The sequence below is a fragment of the Phodopus roborovskii genome, unplaced genomic scaffold, assembly GCF_943737965.1.
Source record: "Phodopus roborovskii unplaced genomic scaffold, PHOROB, whole genome shotgun sequence".
NCBI lineage: Eukaryota > Metazoa > Chordata > Mammalia > Rodentia > Cricetidae > Phodopus > Phodopus roborovskii.
The window spans coordinates 8,132,795-8,159,500 of NW_026126448.1; the positions used below are offsets into that span (position 1 = coordinate 8,132,795).

A 26,706-nucleotide genomic window follows, 5' to 3' on the forward strand; every position below is an offset into this window, starting at 1 on the left:
CTGCCCCTGAGGCTCCCTTCACATACAATTCTATTTCATGGGGTCACTATTTCTTCCCAGGCACACTTTGAAGACAGGAATCTGGTTAAATATAACTCCCATATCCATCCACAGGAACTGTGCAGAACTGAGATTTGTTTTGTAAATAAAGAGAAATGAGGAAAAGTATTTGGTTTATTCTCGTTTCCTTGGTACCCCCCCCCCAGAGACAGGGTTGAGTCAGTGTAGCCCAGCACTGTCCCACAGAGCTGTGTGCTATGACAGAATTGTCCCCACATGCAGTCATATGAGTGCTTGAAATGTGATCCGTGTAACTGAGAAACTGAGTTTTCCACACACTTTAAAACTGCAAAAGGACATTGTTTTGGACAGTGCTGTTTGTTGAAGACCAGTGTGGGTCTAGATCTGCCAGCATCTAGAGATAATCTGGGTTGTCATAGCTGAGGGGGAGGCGCTTCTGCTGATGCTAAATAATAGCATAATAGCCTCCACAGTGAAGAACTACTTTGCTTAGAATGTCAACAGTGCTGAGCAGGGAGAACCCTGGTTTGGATCATCCAATTCCTGCCCTGAACAAGGAAGGTCAGAGCTACACTACACCTGCACACCAGGAACTGGGGTCAGCCACAGTCCTAGGCTGCTGACGGATGGGCCCAGGGAAGGCCTGGACCTTTCTTCCCCCCAACAGTCAAACAGGCATTTATTACACAGATGTGTGCTGAGCCAATGCCAGGACAGGCTAGACAGCTCCTCGGGGAGGAGCTATTTGCATTCCCTCTGTTGAGGCTCCTTCAAGTATTGTTGGAGGAGACGACCTTGGTTCAGGGAGCACAAGTCCCAGCAGATCTGTCATTCTGACTCTGGCCTCTGATGGTATCAGACGCTTCCCTCATCCTCATAGGCAATGGCAATACCTCGTCTTCCGCGGACAGCTTCTTTTGCTGGTGTCTGGCCCAAGCGGGGCTCCAGTCCCTGCCAGCTCCGGGAACTAAGGAACGAAGCTACCGAGGGAATGAGAATAAGCTGTGTGGACTGGACCTGGACAAGAATCTAGCAGGGGGCAGGAATTTGCATGCTTACCTGCAGGGCTGCTCTCAGCCAGCTCCAGCTGGGGTCTTGGAGTTAGGGCAGAACATCCAGTGTCACTGGATGACTTCCAAGAAGGTGGTGGTCGGAGGTCCCCAGAAATGAGCGACACATCTGGGGTGTCCCACAACTCTGACTCAGGTGGTGGGAGTGGTACATAGAAGGGAGAACCTGAAATGGAAGGAGGAAAGATAGCTACCCTGGTTCCTCCATGCCAAGCCCCAACTTTGAAGCTGAGATGTGGCTCCACCACTCACCAGGCAAGAGCTCTGCATAATGTGTGAGGTGGGGAGCCAGGCCTGGAGGTGGCCAGGCAGGGTTACAGGCAGCCTCCAATTCACATGGTGTCAATACAGGTCGAAAGAAGCCACCTGAAGGCTGGGGGGCTAGGGCTCCCAGAGGACAGGCCAAAAGCACGAAGATGTCCATCTCAGGGAAGTTGGCAAGCTTGGCAGGTGTGGGCCTCCCCAGGGCCAATACATAGCTACGTTTCCCAGCAGCCTCAGTCAGTTTCCGTAAGTGTGCCAGGGCCTCACGGTGTTGAGCTACACCTAATGTGCCTGCCAACAGCCCTACTACATGGGCATCTCTGGCCCTCTCCACAAGATACAGTCTTCGTGCCCTTAGCCGCCCAGCCTGGACACCCTGGTCTTGTGTCTGGCCTGTGTCTGGACAGCAGGAAATAAAGGGTCGTCCTGGTGTCCAACCCAAGAGCAGTCTGCTCAGATCTGGATCAAGGACAGAGTCAGAGCTGGCTTGAGAACTGCCCACATAGAAGGCACCATATTCTTCCAGACACCTTCCTGGACTCAGGGGAAAGCGTCGTCCAAAACGCTCCAGGGGCTCAGGCTGTGAACTTGGGGACCCCACTGGCAGAGGAAGAGCTGGGCTAGAGATGAGCAGATCTTGGTACTTTGGGCGCAGGAGAGTGCCCAAAGCCTCTGAAAGAGAAGGAAGTGCCATCAGAGATGAAGTCTGGGTAAGTAGGAGATGAGATGTCTCATCCCCAGGTGACTGAATGTACACACTAGGCCAAGCTGCTATCAAGAGCTCTATGGAAGTATGTTTAATGAGGGAAACTAAGGCATGCAACCATGGACCTACTCCTCCTCCCCTCACAGGTATAATTCCTCACCTAGGGCATGGGCACAAGCTGGCTCACTCAGCAGTACCACCGGTGCTGTGGGATCTGGGTTCTGGGCTTCAAAGGCCTCTGCACAGAGCTCTAAGGCAACAGAACGCTGACCAAGGACGAAGGTGATCGGCAGCAGGCTGGCAGGGGGGCTTAAGCAGGCAGGACCAAAGTGAACAAGGGCTTGAGCTCCAGCCTGCTCAGCACCCAGTACATCCACACAGCAGCTGCAGGAGAGAGAACATTGGTGGGTTGCCACCAATGGGAAATGTGGCCAGTGGAGAAAATGGTACCATGCTAGGAATTCACTGTCACTGAGGGAGGCTGGCATCAGGAGCTTATCATCATCATGCAAACATAGCCACTGGAGGCAGACACTGTCAGCAAGGAAACCCCATGGGGCCTGGATCCTTAGACCTGACCACTTACTCCCAGCACAAGTTCATACCTGCCATAAGCCGTGTCCCCTAAAATGAACATCTTAGATCCTGTGACTTCCTCCAGCCGTGCAGCCACTGCTGCAGCATCTCCCAGTAACTGGTCAGGGAACTGTAAGGCCACCTGTAAGCACAAGCCATAAAGTCAGCAATCTCGCTCCTCCACCAAGAGCATCTGCTTAAGAAACACTCAAATTGGGCTGGAGAGATGGCTCAGAAGTTAAGGGCACTGGATGCTCTTCCAAGGGTCCTGAGTTCAATTCCCAGCAACCACATGGCTAGGCTCACAACCATCTATAATAAGATCTGGTGCCCTCTTCCGGCACATAGGCATATATGCAGGCAGAACACTATACATGATAAATAAGTAAATCTTTAAAAAAAGAAGAAAAAAAAAAACACTCAAATTTCAAAGTCCTACTTCTTCCGGAGGGCGATGGCGGGTTCGACGCGTGCGGACTCCTCAACCCACGAGACCCGGCAACCCATTACCCGAGGCGAGCCAACCCTGTCTTTCTAAATCGGCCCTCACCCGCTGACACCCTAAATCGCAGACAAATTTGGTGACTCGCTCCAGCTCGTACACTCGGTCGAGGTCTTCCGGAGGGGTGAACAGTCCTGGGACGCCCGCCTCCCGCTGTAAGGCCGCCTCCGCGGGACTGCTGAACGTAGACTCCATGGGGCACAGCTTGGGTGGGGCGAGATGCAGCTGCACCCTCAGCAATCCTCGAGGTCACAGCAGTTTTGCTTGTGGCTCGGGACCAACTTGTCCACGGGCCCTAGGATCCAGGTCCTCCGCTTCCAAACTCCCGGTTCTCCACTACACATGGACCTACGGAGACTATTTCCGGGTTCAAGAAGTGACCACAGAGAACCAATCACCAGCCTCTTACTCAGGACCAATCGGAAGTGCCGCTAAGCCTTGTGGGTGTTGTGGTTCCACAGGCTGAAGCTCCTTCCTGGGTATGCTCAGGTCATCCTGCTGGAGCCCTGTGGAACATCAGCTTCCTAATTTAGTGTGAGCAGTTCCTATCCGCTGGTCACATTAATTATCTCGTGTGCAATGAAATTTGTTTTTAACGTGTATGGTATATACATGGGAATACAGTGAGACGGGTCCTTGAAGATCCAACTCAAGTCTTCAGATTTGGCTGAAAGATTCCTAATTCACCAAGCCATCTCACAGACACAAGCTGATTTTTTTAATTAATTAATTAATTACTCTGCAGACTAGACTGGCCTCAAACTCACAGAAATCCACCTGCCTCCTGGGAGCTGGATTAAAGGTGTGTGCCACAACTGCCCGGCCAGACCCTACAGTTTGAGACAGGGTCTTGCTGTGTAACCGAAGCTGGGTCTCTCTGTACTGCTTAATTTCCAACTCTGTACCCACTGCTTGCATTTGAATATTTGTGGATGGGCACTTTCATCAGGTACTACATTCTTAGGAGCAAGAATCATCCTATTTTATAAATAAGGAAACAGATTTGAAGTAACTGACAAGACACAGTAGGTCGGTGGCACAATCAGCATCCAAACCAGTTCTACTGCCTTCAGAAACTGGGCTGTAGACCCCACATTTATTTCCTCTCCCCACTTATTGGGATTAAACGCAGGGCCTAATGCATGTTAGGCAAGAGTGTTACTGCTGAGTTACATCCCCAGCTTTAGACCCTACTTTGTCATGAGGAAGGAGGGGAGGGGACAAAGGGTCTTAACACAATGTAGTACATAGTGGGATAAAAGGACTGAAAACATGTGACCCATCTCTGCATCCTCCAGGAGGGATGAGAAATCAGCACTGTAAGGATGGGACTGGGAGTGGGTGGGTGGAGAAAAGGCTCGGTGGCTAAGAACACTTGCTGTTCTTGCAGAGTCCTGGGTTCAGTCACCAGCACCCACATGGTGGCTCACAACCATTTGTTAATCCAGCTCTACGGGATCCCTCTTCTAATACCTGCAGGTAACTACACTCATGTGGTGTGCAGATATGTACTCAGGCACACCTAAGATTTTTAAAAACTGGGACTGAAAAGGAGCAGGATGATAAATGAGAAAACATCAGAGGTAGATGCTAGCTGGCTCAGGGAGACACTGGATGAAAAAGGGCAGAATCAATACAAACACTGGGAAAAGAACAGAGGAGTGGACTGCAGTTCTCCCATCAAGGAGACTCAGATATTACCAGTGGGAGTGAGGAGAACTCAGCTCTGCTCTTCGGATCTTAACTGACGAGACTGGAGCACCAGAAAGGCATGCCTGAAGGAACTGTGGTTGAGAAAAATAAATGAGGCCAGGTGCTGTCCATGGTCCTGATAAACCCTGCGTTAGCAATCCTAAGAGGGCAGAGCTGGGTTCATGGGCATTACTAGGTAACACTCCTCCTATAAGGGCTGAAAGGCCTCCCAGACCCGCCCCACCCACCCCTCCCTACTTTGTACAGCCCCCTTGGCCATGTGCAAGTTCAGGTATTCTAAAACACATCACCAGGTTGCAGGTGGGTCACTAGCTATGGCCCAGCTCTTTGTCCTCTTGCAATGTGCTCAATAAACCATTTCCCCCCAAAATACAGATAAGCATAAATAAATATAAATAAAATGAAGTCTGGAAACAAATCTCTACTCCATTTCTTCCCATACCCCTATTTTCTAATTGGAAATGCACCTTCCTGCACACAGTCACTCCTCACACATTCTCCACTGAATGCAGCAGCTATGAATGGAGTAAGACTTTATTTGGGGTAGAACCAGGGACGTAGTACTCAGCATTGCTGATTAAATATGTACCTGAATCTAAAAGGAGTGTGTATGGGTTGCTGATGCTGACGTAGCCTCTCACCCCGGGAGCAAGGGCAGTAGATGGTTCTAGGCTAAGCAGCTTAGACAAGTGCCCACCCTGGGAGGTAGGTGCCCCCATCCTGGGAGCTAGGTGCTCCCACCGCTCTTTTTGTTTGTTTTTACACTCTGTAGACCAGGTTGGCCCAGAGATCAGCCTGCCTCAGCCTCTCAAGTGCTGGGATTAAAGGCGTGCGCCATCATACCCAGACCATGTGTCTACTATTGTTAACCAAGGCCTGCGTCCAAGCATTTTTCCATCGTGCCTGGGTCCAGTTAAGCGATGGTGGAAACAGAAAGTAAACAGAGGCAGCGGTGAATGAAGGTTCAGGTTTACTCTTTGGGAATAGGAAAGGGTAAGAAGGTGTTTGTGGGACACAGGTGTCCCTCAGTAGTCAGCTGTGTAATCTGTGCCATGTAGTCCCCGACACAGCAGTGTAAATTCCTTCACCATCTCCTTCACCCGTCTCTTGTTCACTCGCTCACTGGAGGAGGGGAGGGAGAGCACGTTAGTACTGCCTACCAACACCATCACCTCCACACCCAAGCTCAGGCCCATTCCAGCTCTGCTCACCGAAGGATCTGCTGGCTGAAAGTGTCCTTCTGCTCAGGGCTGAGACGGGCAGACGGGAAACCAGGTGGCTGCAGTGCCTCCTTGATCCACATGCTCAGGAGGCTAAAGCAGTGTTTGTTCAGGGCAAACAGGATGTCGGCAAAGCAGTCCATGAGGCTGCGGGAGGCCTGGCCTCCAATGGCCTAAGGAAGAGGGGTTCTCAGTACAGAGCCTCTATAGCAAGGAGCCCAGCCATATCCCAGGCTCCCTGGGACACATCCACAGCCAAGCTGTGTTCATGAGCACCATCTTTGGAGAACCAGCTGATCCTCACAGCAACCCCAACAACATCCAAACATTTAGCCCCGTGAAAGAATCAGAAAGCATAGGAAAGAAACTAAAGGCCCCAGGTCTCTCCAACAATACCAGCTGCCCCACAGTGAAGGTCTCCCCGCACACCAGCCCACCACTTACTCCAGCTCACCTCCAGCACTGCTATGAGCAGCATACGGCCATCTTCCTGTACCACTTTCCCCACAGACTCTACTTCCCCACACCGAGGCAGTAGCTCAGTCTGCAGAAGAGGAGAAGCCTGTGAGCCCCAGCTCCTTCCCACCTCTCTCTGAGGACAAGATCTGCACACCACACTTCCACCCCAAGTCCTGGGAGGGGTGGGGACCAGGAGTTAGCGCATGGGACTCACAAAAAAACCACAGGAGGCCTTCACAGTAGGTGCCTCTGGGAACTTGAGGGCTAGCACAGCTGTGGGAGAGATGGCGGTAAATCAGATGGGGCCTAGAGATGCAGGGGAGCCCCAGGCCCACCTTTCCACTTGGCCCCACTTACCACATTGGAACACAGCTTTGACATCCAACCGCTCACACAGGAACAAATCTGGCTTCCGCTTCAAAGCCTGCAGGAGGTGGAGCTGGTAAGCCCAGCCCCAGCCAGCTCCAAGGACAATCCCCCCCACTCACCTGCCACCCGAGCTCCTAACTTCACGCATCACAGGTACAGGATGCCATCTAGACATCTCTGGGAACCCACATCACCCCAGAGTTCAGTCAAGTGAGAAGCTGTCCCAGGGATGCTGAATAGGTATGTAGGTGTACCCGGATGCACAGGTATGAGAGAGGCTATGGAAGCGGACCATCAGTGTGGAGTATTTAGGTCACAATCACTACTTAAGCAAACAGCTCCCCCTCTCCCCTCCCAGAGGCTCCACGTAGCCAGCAGTGACTGTGTTTTGAATCAATGGGAAGTGGAGGCCCCTTGGGTTTGTGAGCAGGGTAGCAGGAAGAAGAGATAGCAGTTGGACACGAAGCTCTAGCCCAGCACCCCACCACCACCAAATTCCCTCGATTCTCCCAGCTCTTCCTCGAGAAGAGGAAAAGTAGAAGATCTGAATCACTTCTTTCCTCCAGGATACACTGCCCATGGCCTGCTCAGCCATCCCCATCCTAGGAGCCAGTGCTGCCATGGGGGAGCAGATGGAGGGATGGGGCAGATGGCCTGCCCCAAGTGCTACCAGACATGGTTGGCACATCCTTGAGTCACAGAAGAAGCCTGGCACAGCTCCAGCAGGCCTTGAACACTGCTGTTCTCCAGCACACACCACATAGATCCCCTCCAACCCCTCAGATACTTCCTACCTCCTTGTTTATTCAAGGAAAACACCCCTACATGTACCCCAACTTGAAATGCCCTACACACTTCTATCATACCCTCACATACACTATTGTGCACTTATATCATACCCATTACAGTTACACACACAACCCTTACACATCCCAAACCATCCATACACTCACAGCCCTCTCCCAAGTATACCATCCCAACACACTCACAAGCACTCAGCCTCCTTGCCAAAGTACACCCTCACAAACACACACACACATACCCATCCAGGGTCAGAGTATCCTTATTCTTCATGCCTTTCCCTCATATCCCCACCAGACTGTAGGCTCCAGGAGAGCAACACCTACTGAATATGCTTATATTCTATCAGAGTCACAGCATTACTACAAACTCAGTGGATATGGGAAGAATAAGCAGAGAAACCCCATTTACTCCATCCCACAGGGTCCCTCTAACATAGAACCCACCACACTAACCTCTGCCCGCTCACAGCCTGACATACATCAGCCAAGTCATGTTCATTCAGTGCAGGCATAACAACAACTCACAACACATTCTTATTTCCATTAAAAACTCACATCTCCAGTCCAAACACACACACACACACACACACACACACACACACACACACACACACACACACACAGAACCAACACATATCATGTTCAATGTCCATCAATCGTCTAACATATTACATGTCAACAAGCATATCATGTAGAGGCCCCCCTGTCACACATCACATCAGCTTCACATCTGTCTCAGTGTCCAGCAAAAATGCACATCCTACTTACAGCACATGACTTCTGTTCCCTTCCAAATCCAAACTCCAAACATACAAAATAAAGATCAACACACTTAAGCACACCCCAGACACAAAACATCCTTGCGAGGTCTCACAGTGGAGCCTACACCCCACCCCCCAACATCTCCATCAGGTGGACTCTAGACTGCACAGTGCACATTCACCTTGAGCTCTGCTCTTTGGAGCTGCTCCCAGCCCACCTCCTAGGAGCATTGGGAGCACTGACGAAGGCAGTCCCCGGCGGGAGCACGGAGACAGTGAAGGCCAGGCCCTTCAACTTCAGCCCTACGCTTGATGGCTCTGGGTAAGCCAGCCACACAGGAGCTGTTGGGTAGTCACCACCCTCTCCCCTCCCTGCCCCTCCCTTCAGGACCAGCCTCCCTCTGGTCTTTGTAGGTGACTGAGCTAGTTGAGGCAAAGGGGCACTAAAGGGGGATGTTGGGTTGTCAACTTCCACGGAAACAGATGAAGAAACTCTATTCAACTGAACAGAAAAAAAAAATTTGTCAACAGAAAGCTAAAAATAGGCTTAAATTGAATTCCAACATAAGAGAAAGAGAGAGAGAGAGAGAACAGAACGTGAATGAATAAAACTAAAACACACCTGTGCCAGGAGTTGCATAAATGAATCAACAATATCAGGATGATCCCTGGGCCCTAAAATATAATAAAGATGGAACTTAAGAAAAAATTATACAAACAGCAACTCAACCTCATATAGTTATGTGGGACTGAGCGCCTGCAGGAGACAGTGTGGGGGCACATGAGCAGCAGGAAGCAAGATAAAGAAACAAAACATACAAAAACCATGAACTGGGAGAAGCCCAACAGAAAGAGACGGCAAAGTGAAGGACGGGCCTGCCCCAGCTCCCCGGGGACCTTCCACCTACTCCCCATTCCACCTCAGCCCAGTCCCTGCATCGATCGCTTGGTGCTCAAACAATTCTAGATTCCACAGAGCTGAGGACACTTGCTGTGGCTCTGATAGGCTGGGGTGGCCCTACACTGCTTCTTGGCATATAGTTCCCCATCACAGCCATCTAAGTGGAGGGCAAAGCTGGCTGTGGGTTGGTCCATGGCACCTCATTTTAAGGCCTTGCTAAAGGCCCTGGGAAGTCCAGGGCGTGGGAGCTTACTTGTATCCCCTTCAGTTGATGTCCTTAAAGCTCTTGGTCTGGCCAAGAGAAGAATTTGGTTCAGTTTGCTTAAACTAAAGAACTCTTATGTGGGTAGGGCAGGACCCTGATGCTATGAGGCTGTACGGTTGGGGGAAATAAACTATATCGTAGGAGACAGCCAAACTCAAAGTTGAGGACAGCCCCCAGTGTCTGGACATACCAAGAAAAGGGGGAACCAGTCGTTGTGTTACCCTGTGGCCCACCTGGAAGGCAGAGCCCAAGGACCCTGAAACTGGGAGAACAAGACAGGTATGGGACCATCCTGCCCAACAACACAACCAACAACCCCGACAAATAATGGTGCTGGCTATCCCTGCCTCAGCTTTGATAGGCCTGGGCCCGCAGCTGCTGCCTGGGCTTCTTTACTCTCAGGAGGATGCAGCTGCAGTAGAGAGGCATCTGCCTGAGACACCACTGAGTAGCAGTGTGATCTTGCGTAAGCTACAGATGTTCTATTTCTCCACCTGTAATATGTAAGCTCTCCCCCGCTTCCTTCTGTAGGCTACAAGGAGCCACGACCTAAGGCTGATCCTCTCATCTCTGAAATTTGTGCTATTTAGGTCCTAGAAAGGTCCGACATGCCATATGCATAGGTCCTACTGTAGAACAGTGTGTTCAGTGTTGGGTTCCCTTTCTGCTTGGGTCAGATAGTGTGGAAGAAAGGTTCTGGGACAGGGAAACCTCCTTGATTCAACAGTGTCTGAGACTGGCCTCATTCTGGACACAGGGAATGCGGTAGAGGAGATGCAATCCTGCCTCAGGGAGTCCAGGCTATGAAGAGAGACAGGCATTTGCAGGTGATTCATTTAATGGCCTGTGCTTCACTGGCCGTGTAAGTATGGCACACATAGTTTTAGCACATAGCTGCAAGTACCCAGTTCTGCCTCAGAGTCACTTGTCTGAGGAGTAATGCCTAAAGCATGAAAGAGTGAGAGCTTACCCAGTCAAGGGCATAGCACTTTTCAATTGGAGGAGCCAAGGTACGGGGTATGGCTGGATTGCTCCCTTTGTGAGAGAACATTACAGATAACACCAGACCTTAGACATATGGGAATGTGACAACAACCTGAGGGCAATGGGCAGCATCTGAAGGGTTTTAGGCCAGAGAGGAAATGTAATTGATCATATGACTCTTCTGTGAAGTACAGTGTGGCTGCTGTGTGTCGGATGCATTGGAGACAGGGCAGGTGGGCACATAGGAGGCTATGGAGTTCATTTAGGTGAAGCTGAGCCTAAACTGAGGAAGGGCTCATGGAAGGTGAGGAGGAGTGGACCCACTGAGGAAGGAACAGATCCAAGATCACTGGGACTCATTCAGAAAAGGGTGCAGGTAGTGGGAGAGGTGGAGTTGAGGACAGTCATACCGGGTCTCTTCCCACTTTAGATCTGCTCCATGGCCCACAAAGAACCAGAATTAACAGTATGAGATGGGAGCACTCTGGGCTCCAGCTGAGACCTCTAGCTGGCCTCAAAGCTCAAATCCAGGCTAGGCTTATGGAGCTGAGGAATGGCATTGCTTTTGTCCCAGGTCAGAACCTGGGTTAGACAGGAAACCTGAAGGCCAGTTTCCAACTCTCTCAGACAGAGAGAGGGCCACAGAAAGAGGGACTGAAACCAACCCCAAAGGCACTTTGGGCTCAGAAAGAACTAAACTTTGATATAGGGAAAAGAATCAGCACCCTTAAGTACTGGACCTAAGCCAGGACCTAAGGAACTAGAACACCTGAAATGATATGAAACAGGGGTCAGTGAAGGTAAGTGACTTGCCCAAGGTCACACAACTAGATTCTAGGTCTACCTGGTTTCAAAGCCCATGCTCCTCCAACTTCTCATTATACCTCAAAGGCAATGAGCCAGACTAGTGTCCCAAGTCCCTCAGAGTCTGAGCCCTGCTCCTCCCCCCAGTATCCAGGCTGGCCTGGAACGCAGGCTGGCTGTAAAAGACACCATTCACCGTCTTATCCACTTGAAACCTAAAGAATCAACTATTTATAGGTAACCATTGTACCGTGCTTCATCCCCAAGTTTCCCATCGAGTCCCATGTGTGTGATCAGGGGATCAAGAACAGAATGGGTAGCGTTGGCTCCCCAGTGGGGGAAGCAGAGGCAGTGGTGGCGGCGGCAGAGACCTTGATTAGCACTTACCTTGCTGGAAGAGAGTGAGTGTGACGGAAGTGACCAGCAGGAAGAGGGCCTCTATTGGGGGAAAGTGGGCAGGCTCATGAGCAAAGATGTGGACCAGCTATAACAAAGCAGGGAATGCTGGTCAGCTGAGGTCCGTCTCACCGGGACAGATCAACATCCCTGGAACACAGGTGTGGAGGGACCCCAGCCATGGTAGCCATCTGACACACCCCCACCCAGGGTCAGATCTCTAACTAGGATGACATCTAGAGTATCGACTGCCCAAACCAGAAGGCCTACCTGCCGAGTGAGGTCAAGAGCAGAGGCCTGGGGGATGGTGCTGTACATCCGACCCAGCATCTCACAGAGCTGCGGCACCATGGGGGCAAAGTCATCCAGCAGTGTCTTAACAGACTTTTCAAAGATGGCGCACACTGCCTGAGGAAGAGAGAAAAGAGACCCTTGTCAGGAGGTCATGGAAAGGAGGCCTAGGAAAGGCCCCTTACCCAGAAGTCTTGCTAAGCCCTTCAAACCAAGCAAATATTCCTTTTCAGGCTATTCCTCAGCCTAAAAAGAAGGGGCAAGAGGCTCTCCACACAGGAGCACAGACTCGAAATTTGTCACTTAACTCCCGTGACACATGTCAATACCATTTCCTCTCACGGGACAGTAAGGGCAACCGAAATCTCAACTCAAAAGGATGCAAAGCCAGGTCTCTGGTGCTAGAATAGACACCTGTTACTTGGCCATCAGGTCATTATCATTTCACCCAGCACTTCTGTAACATTGGGGTGGTGGCAGGGGTAGGGGGTGCCTTCCCAAAAGACATTTGTTCTTGTGTCAGTGGTGCAGCCTTCCTTCCTTCCTTATTCTCTCCAAACCCCTACAAGAAGCACCGAGGCAGCAAATCCTTTACTCTGGGCATGTCTGGCCAAAATCAGCTCAGGAGCAGACAAGGTCAGGGCTCACCTCAACCACCTGGGCATCGTTCAGCCACTTGCTCAGCACCTTCTGGATGAGCTGGAAGACTTGCTGTAGCACGACCACCACCTAAAGACACAGGGAGTAGTGAGGCACCACCTCTGCCACCCACCCAAGGACCTGGCAGGGGGCAGAGGGCTCAACCCATCACCCTCGACTGCACACTGAGGACGTGGCACACAGGACCCACGGGGTAAGAATCGGTGCACTTAACCCCCCAGGAATGAAAGAATATTTTGAATTGTAGGTCATTTCAGAGGAGGACTCAGAACTGCAAAGCAGAGATATCCTAAGCTCGTGATAAAACCGAGATAGCTTTGCAAACATAACAAAACAAAACAAAAACTCACACTCTGTTCACTTCTGCTCAGAAAAACCAAAGCAATGGGCTAGCCCCTGAGGAGGAAGAGATGCTGTCTCACCCAAGCAGGCGTGGGGTAGGGAGCCCCAAGGGATGCGTAGATACGGGCAGCTTATGGCAGAGCAGAGAGCAGGCTGAGGTCCTGGGAGATAGGGAAGGCAGGATGATGACTGCCACAGAAGAAAAGGGGGACTCTGCGGGATGGTGGTGGCCCAGGCTTGGCCTCGAGCCCAAATGGTAACTGAAGCTGAGGTGTGGAGATGAGCAGAGGCCAGGATGTCCCTGGTTTCTTTTTTTCCAGGAGAAGGTCTGGGGCACACAAGATCAATGACCAAAGCAGCCCCTGGTATTTGTATAGAACTTTACAATCTGCCAACCTCTCTCACTCAAGCCTCCTCAGCTGCAGGTCCTGCAATGAGCAGATGCACACCCTAGCAGCCACAGCTTTGAGAAGGAAGCTGAGGCTGGTCCCAAATCAGACAGCTTATAAGAGGTTACCTCAAGGGCTGGGGATGGAGCTTGGTGGCAGAGTGCTTGCCTAGCATGTCCAGAGCCCTATGTTCAATCTCCGACACCATAAAAATAAAACCATCAAATTACAAATGCTTTTGATCCCAGCACTCGGGAGGAAGGCAGAGGCAAGAGGATCTCTGACTCAAGGGCGGTCTTATTTACATAGTAAGTTCCAGGCTACCAGGGCTACTTGGCAAGACTCTGTCTTAAAAGAAAATTAAAAAAAAAAAAAAGCAAAGAGGTCATCCCAAACCCATGCCTAAGTTATCACGGCGCTGTAACAATCTGTTCTGTGCATCTCCTCTCAATGGGGGGTGGGGGGGGAGGGCAACTTAAGTGCCTGCAGGAGAAAGTGAATGCTCAAGCAGGAGGCCCTAAAGTGACAGGGTTGAACATTAGCTCATAACCCAGCTCAATGGAACCGAAGGATAATGTTAGTGTCCTTTACTGGTGGGGGCAAATAAACCTCAATGACATCACCCCAACTGGGCTGAGGACAAGGAAAACATCTTCTGGAGGATGAGGGATGCAATGAATGGCCACATATAAAGTGGAGGGTTAAAGGACCAAATGCATGACCTCTGTGGGGTCAGGAAGCAAGCAATGCCAACATTATCTACAGGGTTGGAGAGTGATAGACATTCCCATGAGGAAAGGGGAGTGGCAAAGACAATGTCACCTACTGGGTTGGGTCCCTGTGGCACTGGCAGCTTCCGGAGCTCAGGGCCTTCGTGATCATCCTCATGATGACTGACATCCAGTGTGGTGAAGAGGTTGGAAAGAAGCCCCAAGATGTGCACAATGGCCAGCTTGTTGGAGGGATTAGGCTGTGGGGAGAATTGAATCAAGCTCCGGACCTCTGAGCCCCAGCCTAGGGGCCAGATCACTCAACACCAGACCCGAGTGCCAATTCTAACATCCCCACCCCTATGCCCACAGAGAAACCCCTGAGTCCCAGTGCTGCCCCAGGTCCCCAGAGCTCACTCACTATCTCTTCTGCCAGCTTCTCCAGCTGTTGGATGTAGGGAGAGATAAGTGAGTGCAGGTTCTTCAGGATCTCCTCCACCTGCAGGGCTGACAGCAGGAAGCCCAGTGCCTGCATTAGCCACATACACTGGCTTGTCTGTGGGGCAGAAAACAGGGATGGTCCACCCTGACCACATCTGCTTGTCAGTAGAAAGGAGAATGAGCCTCTTGGGGAGGATTATAAGAACATTATAAGAACAAAGCATAAGAGATTAAATGGGGAGGAGGGGAAAGGGCAGGATTTAGGGGTAAGCGATTCCCCACCAAAGCCCCAAGGAGACCCTTAGAAAGCTTGAGCTGTACCTTGTGGATCTGCTTCATCAGCACATCCTGGGAGAAGAGAATAACATATCAGCATGGAGTAGGGCACTCCAAAGCCCAGAAACACCCGGGGCACCACATACCTGGGAGACAGCTACAATATTGGCAGCATAGGGTGGCAGGTCATATTTGCATTCCCGGCAGATCTTTTTGAGGGTAGACACAGAAGACACAGATAGCTCAGGGTTGCCTAGGGCATGCAGCACAAGGGGCAGAACATTGTTGATCATGACGGGGTGGTCAGCCAACCATTCAGACAGAGCTCCTGGAGAAGGGAAAGAGAAGGCTCTCTGAGGCAGGCAAGGCTTTAGGGATGGTTAAGTTACAGCCTTAGTACATCCAGAGTGCTCGGAGGACCACGTGGGCATAAAGGTATTGACCACTGAAAAGCAGAAAGGGATTACTCAACAGAGGCCCAGCACTGCTGTTCGGCTGACTGACAGCAAACTAGCATCACTGAGATGCAGCTCAGTGCACTGCAGGAAAGACTTGCCGGGACAGTTAGTTGGCTGCAATGTTGACTGTGTGGGGAGAGGTGTATCTTTCTCAGTTTGGAGGGCCAGCCATGCTTAGGGATGGGTGCTGTAGCTCTAAGAATGTGGTCGTGGATGTATGCCAGGTCTCACCAATGGTGAACATGACAGTATCTGCCAGCTGCACGTTGCTGATGCTGATCCGTGGGATGAGGCCAATGAGCCCGGGCACCACATCAGAATAGTTGACATCGATGGTCTCCGCGATGGATTGGAAGCCATAGAGCAGGGCCTCTGTGTGCTGGGGAAAGAGGGTGCCACTGGCTTGACTTAGGAGGAGGATATAGCAAGTTAGGGAGGGCAGAGGGAATTAGGTTTGGGAGGTACCTGCCAGGAGTAGGGCTCCTCTGAGCTGGTGAGCAAACGGCCCAGCTTGTCATAGAGGTTGCTAAGCAGCTCGGCCCCCAGCATTTCATAGACATACATGAGCGTGTCTGAAATGTCCACCCTGAAAAGCAGATGAAGGTCTGTTATACTGCTTGGGTCTTTAAAATAAGCCAGGAACCCTCATGACCCTGCAAAATTGCCTAAAGGCTAGAGAAAGGTGCCCCCAGAAGTCAGTAAGCCTGTCTGATTGCCTCTTCCCTTGTTTCATTACTTAAGACTGTTTTAGAGCGAGGGTTGACCTACTACCATCACCTGTAAATTCGGAACTGCTCCTTCTCATCTGAGGACCAGAATCCGTATTCCTCGTCGGAAGGGAACTGTGCCTTGTGCAAAAGTACATCCACCAGCTGGAAGTAGACTGGCCGGTACACCTGCTGGTACACAGCCTGCTTCTCAGCCTCGAAGGACAGAATGTCATCCTGAGAGAGCCAGGGGAGACAGTTAGCCACCTCACCAGCAACCGCATGATCCACCTTCATGAAGGCCCAGTCTGACTGATGGTCACAAGGACATACCTGCAGCGTGTACCAGAAGGTGAGAGTGAGGGAGCTGGTGGTCTCATTGACAGGATAATGGCCAGGGATGCCCGTGCAGAACATGATCATGTTGACGAGTGCCAGGAAACTCTGCCAGTGTTCTACTTGGTCTAGCAATGCCCTGGGGTGGGGGGAGAGTTAGCTCACTGTGCCTCTCCATCGAGGGTCCATAACCTTAACCTTTAATGGGCCCTGCCATCCCACCAGTAGCTGCCCCACTCCCTACCGAGAGTGATTCTCGCCCAGGGCCACGGCAATGCGACAGATGCCATGGGAGGTCTCCATGTCCCCATTCTGAACTGCCTGTCGCAGTTGTTCCTGCAGTCCCAGAACCAGCGGAATGAGTTTCAGGAGTGTGTTCACATACCTAGAGGTGTGAGGTAAGGTGACCCATCAGAGCTGTCTGCCCAACCCCACCAGCTTTGAGAGACAGGCACAATTTCCCTGCCTTCTACCAAAACCTTCCTATCAAAACCAGGCCAACGCTGTTTTGATGCTGCTCATGCTGAGAACAAGAGGTAGGAGGTCTTCCGGAGTGCTCTGGGCAGGAAGCACAAGAAAGTTTGAAATAGAGGTTGAAGTACTTCCTCCAGCAGGACTGGAAGCTGATGCTGGGATGGGTTAATGCACGGAGGGAATTAGGATGAAGAAAATGAATTTTGCTAAGCAGTGGTGGTGTGCACCTTTAATCCCAGCACTTGGGAGGCAAAGGCAGACGGGACTCTGTGAGACCAGCCTGGTCTGCAAGGACAGCCAGGACTAAACAGGGAAACCTCGTCTCAAAAAAACAAAAACAAACCACAAAAAGCCCCAGAAAGCACAACAAAAACATTTTTTGTGTGAGGGTGATATGAATTTTGGAGGCCCAGAGGGCAGGCTGTTATGGGTTGGAATGTATGTCTCCTAAGAAGGTATGCTGAAGGGCTGGTGAGATAGTTCACCTCATATTATCACGAAGACAAGAATTTGATCCCCATAACCTATGCCAAAAAAGCTGGTGTATTTGTGATGCCAGTAGTGGGGAGATGGACAGGAGGATTCCAGAGGCTGGCCTCTGGCCTGTCAGTCTAGCCTACTTGGTAATCTCCAGCCATTGAGAGGTTCAGTCTCAAAACACAAGGTACACAGCTCCTTAGGAACAACACCAAGGTTGTTATGCACGTGCACAAACAGGCCCTATCCTATCCCCCAGGATCTGAAAACGTGGCCCTACTTGGAAAGAGCACCACTGCAGATAAAAAAGATAGAAGAAGTATACTCCTAGCCCAGTATGACTCGTGTCCTTACAAGACAGCATGTGATGACAGAGGCATCATGGGACAATGCCAAGTAAAGGGAAAAGTAAGCATTGGAGCTTGCAGCTGCAAGCCAAGAAATGCAAAACTGCCAGCCAACCATCAGGCAGGAGGCAGCTGGGAAGAAGCCTTCTACAGGTTTCAGAGGAAGCACAGTCCTACTGACACCTTGCTTTCAGACTTCTAGCCTCCACAATTGTCAGGCCACTGCCATCATTCAAAGCCATTCAGTTGTGGTACTTTGTTATCCTGACCTCTAAAGGGAACACAGTCAGTGTCAAGAGACACTGGACAAGGGTAGTCATGTCAAGCACACCGTGGAAGAGGACTTTGGAAGGCAGTGACGGCTCATAAGGGCATCAGTTCCCACTGGCTGTCACCAAGGCCCAACTCCTGTGTCTGGTGGCAGCAGGACAGGAGTGAACAAGATGATGAACAGGTAAAATGGATGGTATAGTGTAATGATTGGCTGATTAAAAAAGACAACGCTCCAAGCGAGTTCCTGAGACAGAGAAGGCACAGGACACCTTAACAAGAGGTGATGTTCTGTGTTAGACAAGATGTACAAGTATAAGTGTTTAGAAAGAATAGGACATGAAACCCTGAAGCCCTGAAGAGGGGTCAGAGCAAGACACACATTTGGGAGTCTCTGGCTGGTAACTGAAGATACAGGAGTCAGTAAGAGCTGACCAGGAGGAAAGCATGGAGTGAGGAATGTAATGTCCAGGTCAGAGTCATGAAGCATAGCACAGGCAGGGGAAATCAGGACACAAAGGGGATAGGGACTATGGTAACTATCTGCTCTGTGGGGTAGGATGAATCAGAGGAAGCTATATTTTAAGAGAAGGTCAGATACTTGGGTGGGACCTCTCTGATGTCATTCAGTGTCAGTGTAGCAATTTATGTGTGGCAGGAAGGGGAACCAAGGGTCCATGTTACCTAGATTTACTCTAAGCAAGTTGCTAAGCAACACCATCTGGACCTTAGTGAGAAGATGAAAGGACATAAAGGGGCAGCCAGACCAGGAATGATGACTTCCTTCTCCACAACCCCATTCTAGATTCTGCTAGCAAAAGCTATCCATCTCAGGATACCCCCAGTTCAGAGACAGCTCCAAGGGGTATTGCCTGGAGACAGCTGGATAGTTTCAGTCTCAGGATCCTGACACAGGCTGCACCACCAGACAATGGGTACCTTCAGGCCAGGCTCTAGCACAAAGAGTCAGGGGCAGGGCCAAGGCTATGACCCTAAGCTCCCTAGCAGCTGAGATGGAGGCTATCTCCACAGCATCTCTGTTTTCTTCCAAGTTCTGCAGAGAAAAGGTAGGGAGTGAAGGCTCTTAGTATGTTTTATTTGAGCCTCAAATAGGATAAATCAAGGACTAAAGAGCCTATAAGGGCTCAGCACTGCTCAAGGTCAAACAGCAATTTAGACACAGATCAGATTGAGACAGTCTTAAACTGCTTCAGGTCTGCTTCCCTCTCAGGGCCCAAACACAATATCCTGCAAAGGATCTGTGCAAGACTTGGGTTTATATCTCCAGTCCTCACCAATCCAGCTCACTCTCCTTCCCCCCAGTTCCCTATGAGAAGTTATTCCAGTATTAAAAATGTATTTCAAAAGCTGAGTGTGGTGGTCTACATCTTTAATCCCAGCACTCAGAAGGCAGAGGCAGGTGAATCTCTTGAGTTCAAGGCCAACCTGATCTATATAGAGTGAGTTCCAGGACAGTGAGGGTTACACAGAGAAAGCCTGTCTCGGGAAACAAACAAAAAGTGTATTTCAGGGGAAAAATTCAAAGGAGAGAGCCAGGAAGCAGGAGCAAGTATAGACTGAGAGAGAGAGGAAGAAAAAGATGAACTGGATGCAAGCTGAGCTGGAGGGAAGACGCCTGGGGACAGCACACCTGGGGAAGGCAGAATCTGATTACCCAGTAATCAGTCACTGATGGTGACTTTCTTAACCCAAATATAGCAAACTAGCCTGGACAGAGCAGATCTCCAGTGCAAGCTCCTGGCTTGTTGTAGCCTACCCATAGGGAAATCGCCTGCGTAGATTTCCTACCACACATGCTGGAGACTTCTGAGCAAACAGAACAAGCCTGAGGCTTCAGAGGTTTCTAGACTTGCTAGAGGAAGCCTGAGAGGATGTCTTTAGGACCATGGTTAAGGCTGCATTCAAGAGGCCTGGCTCTAGATGGTCAGCTCCTGCAGCTGGAGCAGAGCTGTTGGGGATGTCTTGGCTGCCGCTCATACTGAGCTCAGCCCAGACCTACAATTAGAGCTCTGGGAGCAGAGCTGAGAAAATGGGAAGAGTTGCTAAGCAACCAAGGGGCTGCAACCAATGGGCGCCCAGGAGGCTATGGGTTCCCTCACTGGCCCCTTGCTTGCTCATTCGTTCAGAAGAGAAGGGGCATCAATTACTTGCTAAAGCCCTTGAGACAGACTGGGTAGGTAAACTTGGATATATATCCAAGAATACCCCACATCACCCTGGTACTTGCCCTGATAATTCTCTTTAGCCGATATCTAAGCCCATCCAGCACTTGAGTCTCATGCTGCCACAAGAGCTCTGACTCGAGACTTGGTATCCACCTTATGCTAAGGACCCAGGGGTATCTTACTAACTGCTCCTGCAAAGATAATAGCAAATATTAGCAAATACACAGGATGATATGGAGTACATGGGAGCCATACTAAATATCTATTGTTTTCAACCAATACTTTTTTTAAGTCTTTAGCAGTGGGATTGAATGTAGGGGCTTGTGAATGTTCAGCAAGCACAGTAATGCTGAGCCTTGCTCTATCCACAGCCTTTAGTTTTAAAGAACAGTGATTAAACAAACTACCTATGCGTGTGCATGGGTACTTGTGGGAGAGCTCTAGTCCACCGTCTGGCAGTGTCTGCTTCTTGCCACCAATTCTAAAAGCCACTCGCTTTAATCAGTTTAACAGTAGCTCTCAAAACAAAAAAGTTACCATTAAACTTGATCACAAATGGTAGGAGGACAAGAGCATTATACACAGTCCCCAACTTAAAGCACATGGCAAATGCATAGCATATATGTGATGCTGATCTCCCACCCCGAGTAAAGGCCACAAAAGAGCTGCCATCACTCAAGGAATTGAAATATTCTTACCAAATACCAAGGGCTGGCCCTGTGCACATCATGCTACTCTAGCATTAAAATTACCCCTTATGTTTTGTATGATTGCCTCCATTCTTGCTTAGAAGTGGTTTACCCAAGGTCCTCATGTTTAGTAAACAAACTCTGAAGTTCAAACTCAGACAGGACTGTCGCTAAAGCTTGAGCTGTTAGCCACTCCTCCACACAGCATCAGTGGTGCCCCCCTCCATGTCTACCCAGGGTTCCCAAAACCCTGTCTCTGAAGTGCCAGGGTCAGGTGTTCAATCTTGTTCTTTCCAGCCCAGCTTACACCCAAAAGAATCTCAATAGACTGTTTTCTCTGTATCAAATCCTTTAGCAGCTTTATACCAGCCCCAGGAAGAAAAGTAAATTCTCAAGACTGGTTAACAGGGCCTACATGATTTGTACCTGGTCCTCCTACAAGTCAGACCTTTAAATCCTGTTATCTAATCATACCTAATGATTTACAAACCACCACTAATTCCTTCACATCTTTCACCTTGCCCGGGTACTTTCATCTGTCTGGATGTTCTCTCCAAATCCATCAACTGCATCTGACTAATTTCCCAAGTATCATTCCCTTTAGTCAGGCTTTCACACACCTCAGACTGAGTTAGGAGCAGCCACTGGATTCCTAGAGCCTCTGCTTTCTCCATTAGCATGGCATGGTTGTTGACAGTAAGTGCCTACTCATGTGGTCACCATACTGTGAGTAGCTGACATGAGCTAAAGCCTTCACCTGTGTGCTCCAACTGCTCAGCACCAGGCCCAACATAGCAGGTCCCTGATGGATGTTTGACAAATGCACGATTCACTGCCTTCACCTTCTCTCTGGCCTTTGAATGTTCTGCGGCACTGTCCACGACATCTGAAGCCAGAAGTATGCCTTCTCCTCACCCAATCTCCTCTACCTCCAACCCTCCCATTTTTATCCATTCAAAAACTAGTGGATACTCCATTTCCCAGGCACAATGAGATAAAGTAAAATGACAGAGTTCCTGTCTGTGCAGCTGAGGGGCTCATGGGGAGATGTGCATTGATTATTATAAAGGAATCACATTACAGGCTAAGAAGGAAAACCAGGAACATCACTAAGAACACTGAAAGAAAACAGTAGAGAAGACTAAGCTTGGGCTGAAGAACCCTTGGGAACTTCTCTATGGAAGTGAGATGAAATTTAAATTGAAGCAGAGGTGATGTGCCAGACACCTGTTCAGAGGCTGGAGGGAGCAGAAAAGAACAGTCTAGAAACATAGGAAGTCAGGAAGTCAAGAGAGTAACATGAAACGAAGTTGGTATGTGTCTCATTGTGCCTCTATAAAAGGTAGACTCATGACTGAACTTTAAACACAGAGGAAAGCCACTGGTCAGAAGGGAAAGATTAGCCCCTCATTTCCAGAGGTCACTCTGACTGTTGGGATTGACAAAGGGTTTAAGAGAGAAAAAGCAGGAGACTGGTGAGAAAGCTCTGCTAAAATCTGGGAATGGTGACAGCTGGGACTAGGGTGGCACCAAAAACTGAAAATAATAGATCTGCAATATGGTCAGGAGCAGAACAGCCAGGACTTAGCGACTGGCTGAGGGAAAGAGAGGAAGCAAATATTTTAACAGTCTACCAGATAATTAGTTGTTTAATGTCTGCCCCGCTTTCTCAACCATGAGGACAGGGACTGTGTCTCATTTGCATCCTTGTTTCTGTCTCCAGTATAGAATAGAGTGTGACAGACACTCCAGCAATGTTCAATGGATGGGTGGGGATGTCCCTCTGTGGGAAGCTGGACACAAACTCACCTTTGGGCATCAGGCTGGGAGATGGCATTGACAATGGCCTCCACGCTGCTGTCAAAGAGCTCTGAGTCCTGCAGTGCAGCGAAGGCAGCCTGAATGAGCGCCTCACAGTCCTGCAGGGGTACTTCCAGCTGTACCCAGCTGGAGAAGCACTTGAGCACCTTCTGACGCACACAGCTGGGTGAGCTGGGCTGTTGTAGCAGCTGCTCCAGCAGTGGAAAGACAGCCCCACACTCTACAGCCAGGCTGGCCCGCACCAGACCTTTGCGGTACTGGGGCAAGCGGCTAGTCTGGAACTCCTCGGGCAGTACTGTCAGCAACTCTAGCAGAGCCAGACAACGGCCCTGGCCATCCACCGGAGAGTCCTCAGCCTGGAAGAGCCGAACCATATCTGCCACAGCACATGGCCAAGCGTCAGGCATCATGCTGAGAGCCAGTGAGGCCAGTGCCACACACAGCCGAGTCAGCACAATTTTGGAGCCGCTGGCAAAGCGGGTAATTTGGGTGAAGAGCTGTGCCTTTAGGCTTTCATACTGGTCAGTGGGGATGTCACTCCAATAGCGAGAGATCTTGATGTGCAGAGCACTGGCCCCGAAGTACTGGATCTCAGGCACCTTGTCCGGCTGTAGCAGCTGCCAGCTGAAATGCCAGGCCTGTGGAGAGACCTGGGCCTGCATCAGCCACTTCTGAGCCAGGTTCTTGTTCTCAATATTGGGGTCGTAGTAGAGCTGGTGCAGCGCCTGCAGGACAGCACAGGACTGAGCAGGGGCTGGCTACTCTGGATCCTGCCAGAGCCCAGAACAGAGGGTGTGACTTGGTTCTGCAAGATGCTGCCTCTGCCTGATGGGGGGTTGGGGGGTAGGGGTAAGCAGGAAGGGAGAGCTCAGGGTTCACCTGACCTCTTGAGAGCCTGAATTTTGCCCATGCTCTATCATATCCTCTTCTAATAGTACAAATGGGTTCTGAGAGGGATTCTCCAGGGGAAAGCAGCAAAGTCAGGGCTGGGCTCTTCCCATAGAGATACACAGGGGCAAGGCCTAGGAGGAAAGAGTAGCTCCATAGGGATAAATGTAAACTTGAGACAAGTTTAGAACAGCCTGAGGGGGCCTGGCCCTTTCAGATACAGCTGCCCCCATTGACTCCAACAAGTAAATTCCTTTTACGCCCCAGGATCATCCCGAGGTCACTCCAGAGGCTGGCACTAAAGCTAGTGTGAAATCTGAGAAGGACTGCTTCAGGCCAGGTAGCCCTGGAATAAAGATACACTGGAAGGGAGGGTGAGTACATCTTCACAGAGCACATGTAAGCCTCCAATCAGATGATGCAGAGAAGCCTTGGCCAGAAGCAGCCCAAGCAAGTGCCTACCCAGGAGCTGTCAGGAGCAGAATCCCCAGGGCCCCAACTCCAGTGAGACTTCATGCAGTAAGAAAACAATGGCTCATCTCCCAGGTAGCACATGGAACCATGTGCAGCCATGCCAACACTGCCCAGCCCCAAGGACCAGGTTCCCTAAACTGACTCCATCCAACAAGGATTAACTGTATCTGTGACCCCCTGGAGTTCCTTGCTCAGCCATCAGGGATGCAAATAGAGACACAAAACAGAAACAGAAGGGATGCATGCTCAACATTTGTTAGGGCAAACAGGACTCAAGATAACAAATGAGTTTTCCCTAGCTCTCTGTTCATCCCTAGAGGTATGGAGGGGGGGTGCATTCCTGCATTCCAGGCTGCTGGGAGAAGCACAGAATCAAAAAAGATGGCCTGGGCAATGGAGAAGTCTGGGAGGAGGCCATGGCAGAAAGCCATGTGGGCAGGTAAGGAAGGAAGGGCCTGTTAAGTTGCCAGCAGAGCCAAGCCCCTTGCATCCTGCACAACGCAAGAGAGCCAGACACACTCCTGCCTGCTCCGGGCTGGTTTGACTTCCATCCAAAGTAAAAGACCCTTTCCTGAAGATGAATGAAAACATAACCCAGATGATTTTAGTTCCAGATATTTCTGTGAGCCTTTGGCTGGACAAAGTGAGTCTGGTCCAGGATGGTTCAGCGTCAGTGTGGTTTCTAAGGTGGAGGAGGGGGAGGGGCTGAGTGGCAGGTGTGAGTTTCTGGATTCCTTCAGCACTGCTCCTGCTTTTCTCTTGGAGCTGAACAGGAGCCAATCTGGCTATAAGTCCAAGCAAGCCATCAGCAAGCCCCCTGAAGGGAACAACCTAAGACCCTGGAGTATCTGTCTGAAAGGGGACTGTGTCTACAGAAAGCCAAAAATAGCCCATTAGGCACTGCAACACTGCTGTCCAAGCCTGCAGAGAGATGGTAAATACCAGGTGCTCTAGGGGCATCATCCCAGCGGGCACTGAGCCCAGGCCGGAGTGTCAGTCCCCAGAACTTCTGCTCTGTCACTGCCGTGCCCACCCCGAGGCCCTCATACCTTCTCCACGTTCTCCACAGTGAAGTCCAAGGCTGGTGCTCCTCCAGCCCCTGCAGCCCCCAGCTGCTCCTCCCGCCGCTCCATCTTCGCTCCCTGCTTGGCAGGGAGGTGGGCCCTGATCTGTTTCTTGCCCCAGCCCTTTGGCTGCCGGGCCCCTGCTAGACCCCGCCTTGAGTACCCAGGAAGCGGTGGAACGAGGGGATGCCCAGGGCGGGCATGGCTGCCGAGGCCTCCCCACCTCGTTTGGGGTTGTGGGGACTTGCAGAGGTCAAAAGATGTGCTCTTCCGAGGGGACCCACTGAGGCGGCTCCCAAAAGGGAGGCGTCCGCGAGGCTCTCCCAGGCAAGGGTCCTAGGGGGAGGTCACTGCTCTGTCCCTTGAATCAGCAGTCATAGGGGAGGGAGGCCTATGAGGGAAACCGAGGCCCTGACCCGTGAGGGGTCACAAGGTCAACGGCCTGTGCCCACAAACACCTTAGTCTGGGTGAGCTCCTAGATGCTAAGAGGTCAAGGGGCTGGGAGATCACCCGGGAAAGAGCCCTACTCGGGATACACAGGCGTCCACGGAAGCGCGGGGTTGCAGTTTCGCGAGTGTGAGGAGAGTCGGTGGAGTTGAGGGGCTGAGCTAGCTCCCCTCCGTTGGCCTGGCCCACGATCTGTTAGCCTCCCGGCTCTGGCCCCGCTATGGTCGCTGCCTCCGCCCCGGTGACTGACAGACGGGCCGGCCCGGCCGGGACGGGGCGGGGACCTCAGCAAGACGTGGGCTGTCCCGAGCGCCTGACCCCAGTACGACCAACTCAGGCCCCCACCCACGCCTGTCCTGACCCGGCACGGACAAGCACATCCAGGCACGGCCCAGCGGAACTACGCGGTAACTCATTCCGGGTCTTTGGCCCTGTTCTCGTGACAGCCCGCGCGCCCCCGAACAGGCGACGGAACGGCGCGCCGGTAGGGGCCCCTGTCCGAAGCAAGGACCCGCCTCTATGCACCCTGGGAAATGTAGTTTTCGTTGGGCCGGAAGGCGGCGCTTGACGAGGGAGGCTTGGAGCACGTGGGTTGGGATTCTCAGGGTCCCTAACCTATTCCCGGCCTACCATGGAGGACCGTCTTGCTCAGTACATTCCCTAGGAGTGCAACTCCTGCGAAGACGTGATTCTTGGAGTCTGCGGATGGAGTTGGAAGCCAGGGCTGGAGAATGGAGGGAAAGGGTCAAGTTTTACCGGTGCTCACTGCAAGGATATAGTCAGGCCCAGGGAACTGGTTGTTTGTGAACCATCAGCACCCGCCAAAAAAGAAGATAAGAGACAGGAGTTACTTGGGGCCCCACGGTTTATTTAAAAAAAAAAAAAAGGCGCCGCGGATCAGCAACCAGGAAATCACATACCTCTCTCTCTCTCTCTCTCTCTCTCTCTCTCTCTCTCTCTCTCTGTGTGTGTGTGTGTGTGTGAGAGAGAGAGAGAGAGAGAGAGAGAGAGAGAGAGAGAGAGAGAGAGAACTCAAGGTTTTCGTTATATATCATGTAAGAGTAGCTCACAGTTTTACCTTAGGTCCTGCTCTCTCTACTGTGCTGTAGTGGGTTAGTTTGTTTTGAGATGGTGTCCCGCCTGG

At 51.0% G+C, this 26,706-nt stretch overlaps 2 protein-coding genes across 4 annotated transcripts; both read right to left on the reverse strand.

Annotated features, from left to right (window-relative positions):
* Positions 1 to 640: 640 nt before the first annotated feature.
* Positions 641 to 3,500, reverse strand: Dph2 (diphthamide biosynthesis 2). The gene is made up of 6 exons (XM_051188597.1): positions 3,188 to 3,500; positions 2,667 to 2,779; positions 2,222 to 2,445; positions 1,344 to 2,027; positions 1,081 to 1,257; positions 641 to 1,001 (listed from the first exon to the last, which is right to left on the reverse strand). Exons 1-6 carry the CDS (start codon positions 3,332 to 3,334, stop codon positions 877 to 879), a joined length of 1,470 nt encoding a protein of 489 aa, XP_051044554.1. The 5' UTR covers positions 3,335 to 3,500; the 3' UTR covers positions 641 to 876.
* A 2,305-nt stretch (positions 3,501 to 5,805) lies between these two features.
* Positions 5,806 to 25,830, reverse strand: Ipo13 (importin 13). 3 transcript variants are annotated; one of them, XM_051188598.1, is made up of 20 exons: positions 25,100 to 25,825; positions 22,677 to 23,413; positions 16,669 to 16,809; positions 16,422 to 16,563; positions 16,159 to 16,325; positions 15,847 to 15,967; positions 15,613 to 15,760; positions 15,070 to 15,251; positions 14,969 to 14,995; positions 14,628 to 14,762; positions 14,323 to 14,466; positions 12,754 to 12,834; positions 12,085 to 12,222; positions 11,806 to 11,902; positions 9,087 to 9,139; positions 6,889 to 6,955; positions 6,746 to 6,804; positions 6,527 to 6,616; positions 6,064 to 6,245; positions 5,806 to 5,974 (listed from the first exon to the last, which is right to left on the reverse strand). In XM_051188598.1, exons 1-20 carry the CDS (start codon positions 25,181 to 25,183, stop codon positions 5,878 to 5,880), a joined length of 2,892 nt encoding a protein of 963 aa, XP_051044555.1. In that variant the 5' UTR covers positions 25,184 to 25,825; the 3' UTR covers positions 5,806 to 5,877. The 3 variants fall into 3 exon arrangements, 2 of the variants coding, with proteins under 2 accessions (XP_051044555.1, XP_051044557.1); XM_051188600.1 differs by lacking the exons at positions 6,889 to 6,955; positions 9,087 to 9,139 and having other exon boundaries at positions 25,100 to 25,828; XR_007834769.1 differs by lacking the exons at positions 5,806 to 5,974; positions 6,064 to 6,245; positions 9,087 to 9,139 and having other exon boundaries at positions 25,100 to 25,830.
* Positions 25,831 to 26,706: the final 876 nt, after the last annotated feature.

Bases quoted from the DNA above. Each gene is read 5' to 3' on its own strand.
- Dph2 (XM_051188597.1), bottom strand. From the start codon at position 3,334: ATGGAGTCTACGTTCAGCAGTCCCGCGGAGGCGGCCTTACAGCGGGAG. The intron at 2,446-2,666 runs GTATGAACTTGT...TCTCTCCTGCAG, and splicing joins GGGGACACGGCTTATGGCAG to CTGCTGTGTGGATGTACTGG. The intron at 2,028-2,221 runs GTGAGGAATTAT...CTTCTCTTTCAG, and splicing joins AGCTTGTGCCCATGCCCTAG to AGGCTTTGGGCACTCTCCTG.
- Ipo13 (XM_051188598.1), bottom strand. From the start codon at position 25,183: ATGGAGCGGCGGGAGGAGCAGCTGGGGGCTGCAGGGGCTGGAGGAGCA. The intron at 14,996-15,069 runs GTATGTGGTGCC...CTCTTCTCCCAG, and splicing joins ATATTGTAGCTGTCTCCCAG to GATGTGCTGATGAAGCAGAT. The intron at 12,835-14,322 runs GTAGGTGACATT...CTGTGTCTTTAG, and splicing joins TGCCACAGGGACCCAACCCA to GTGGTGGTCGTGCTACAGCA.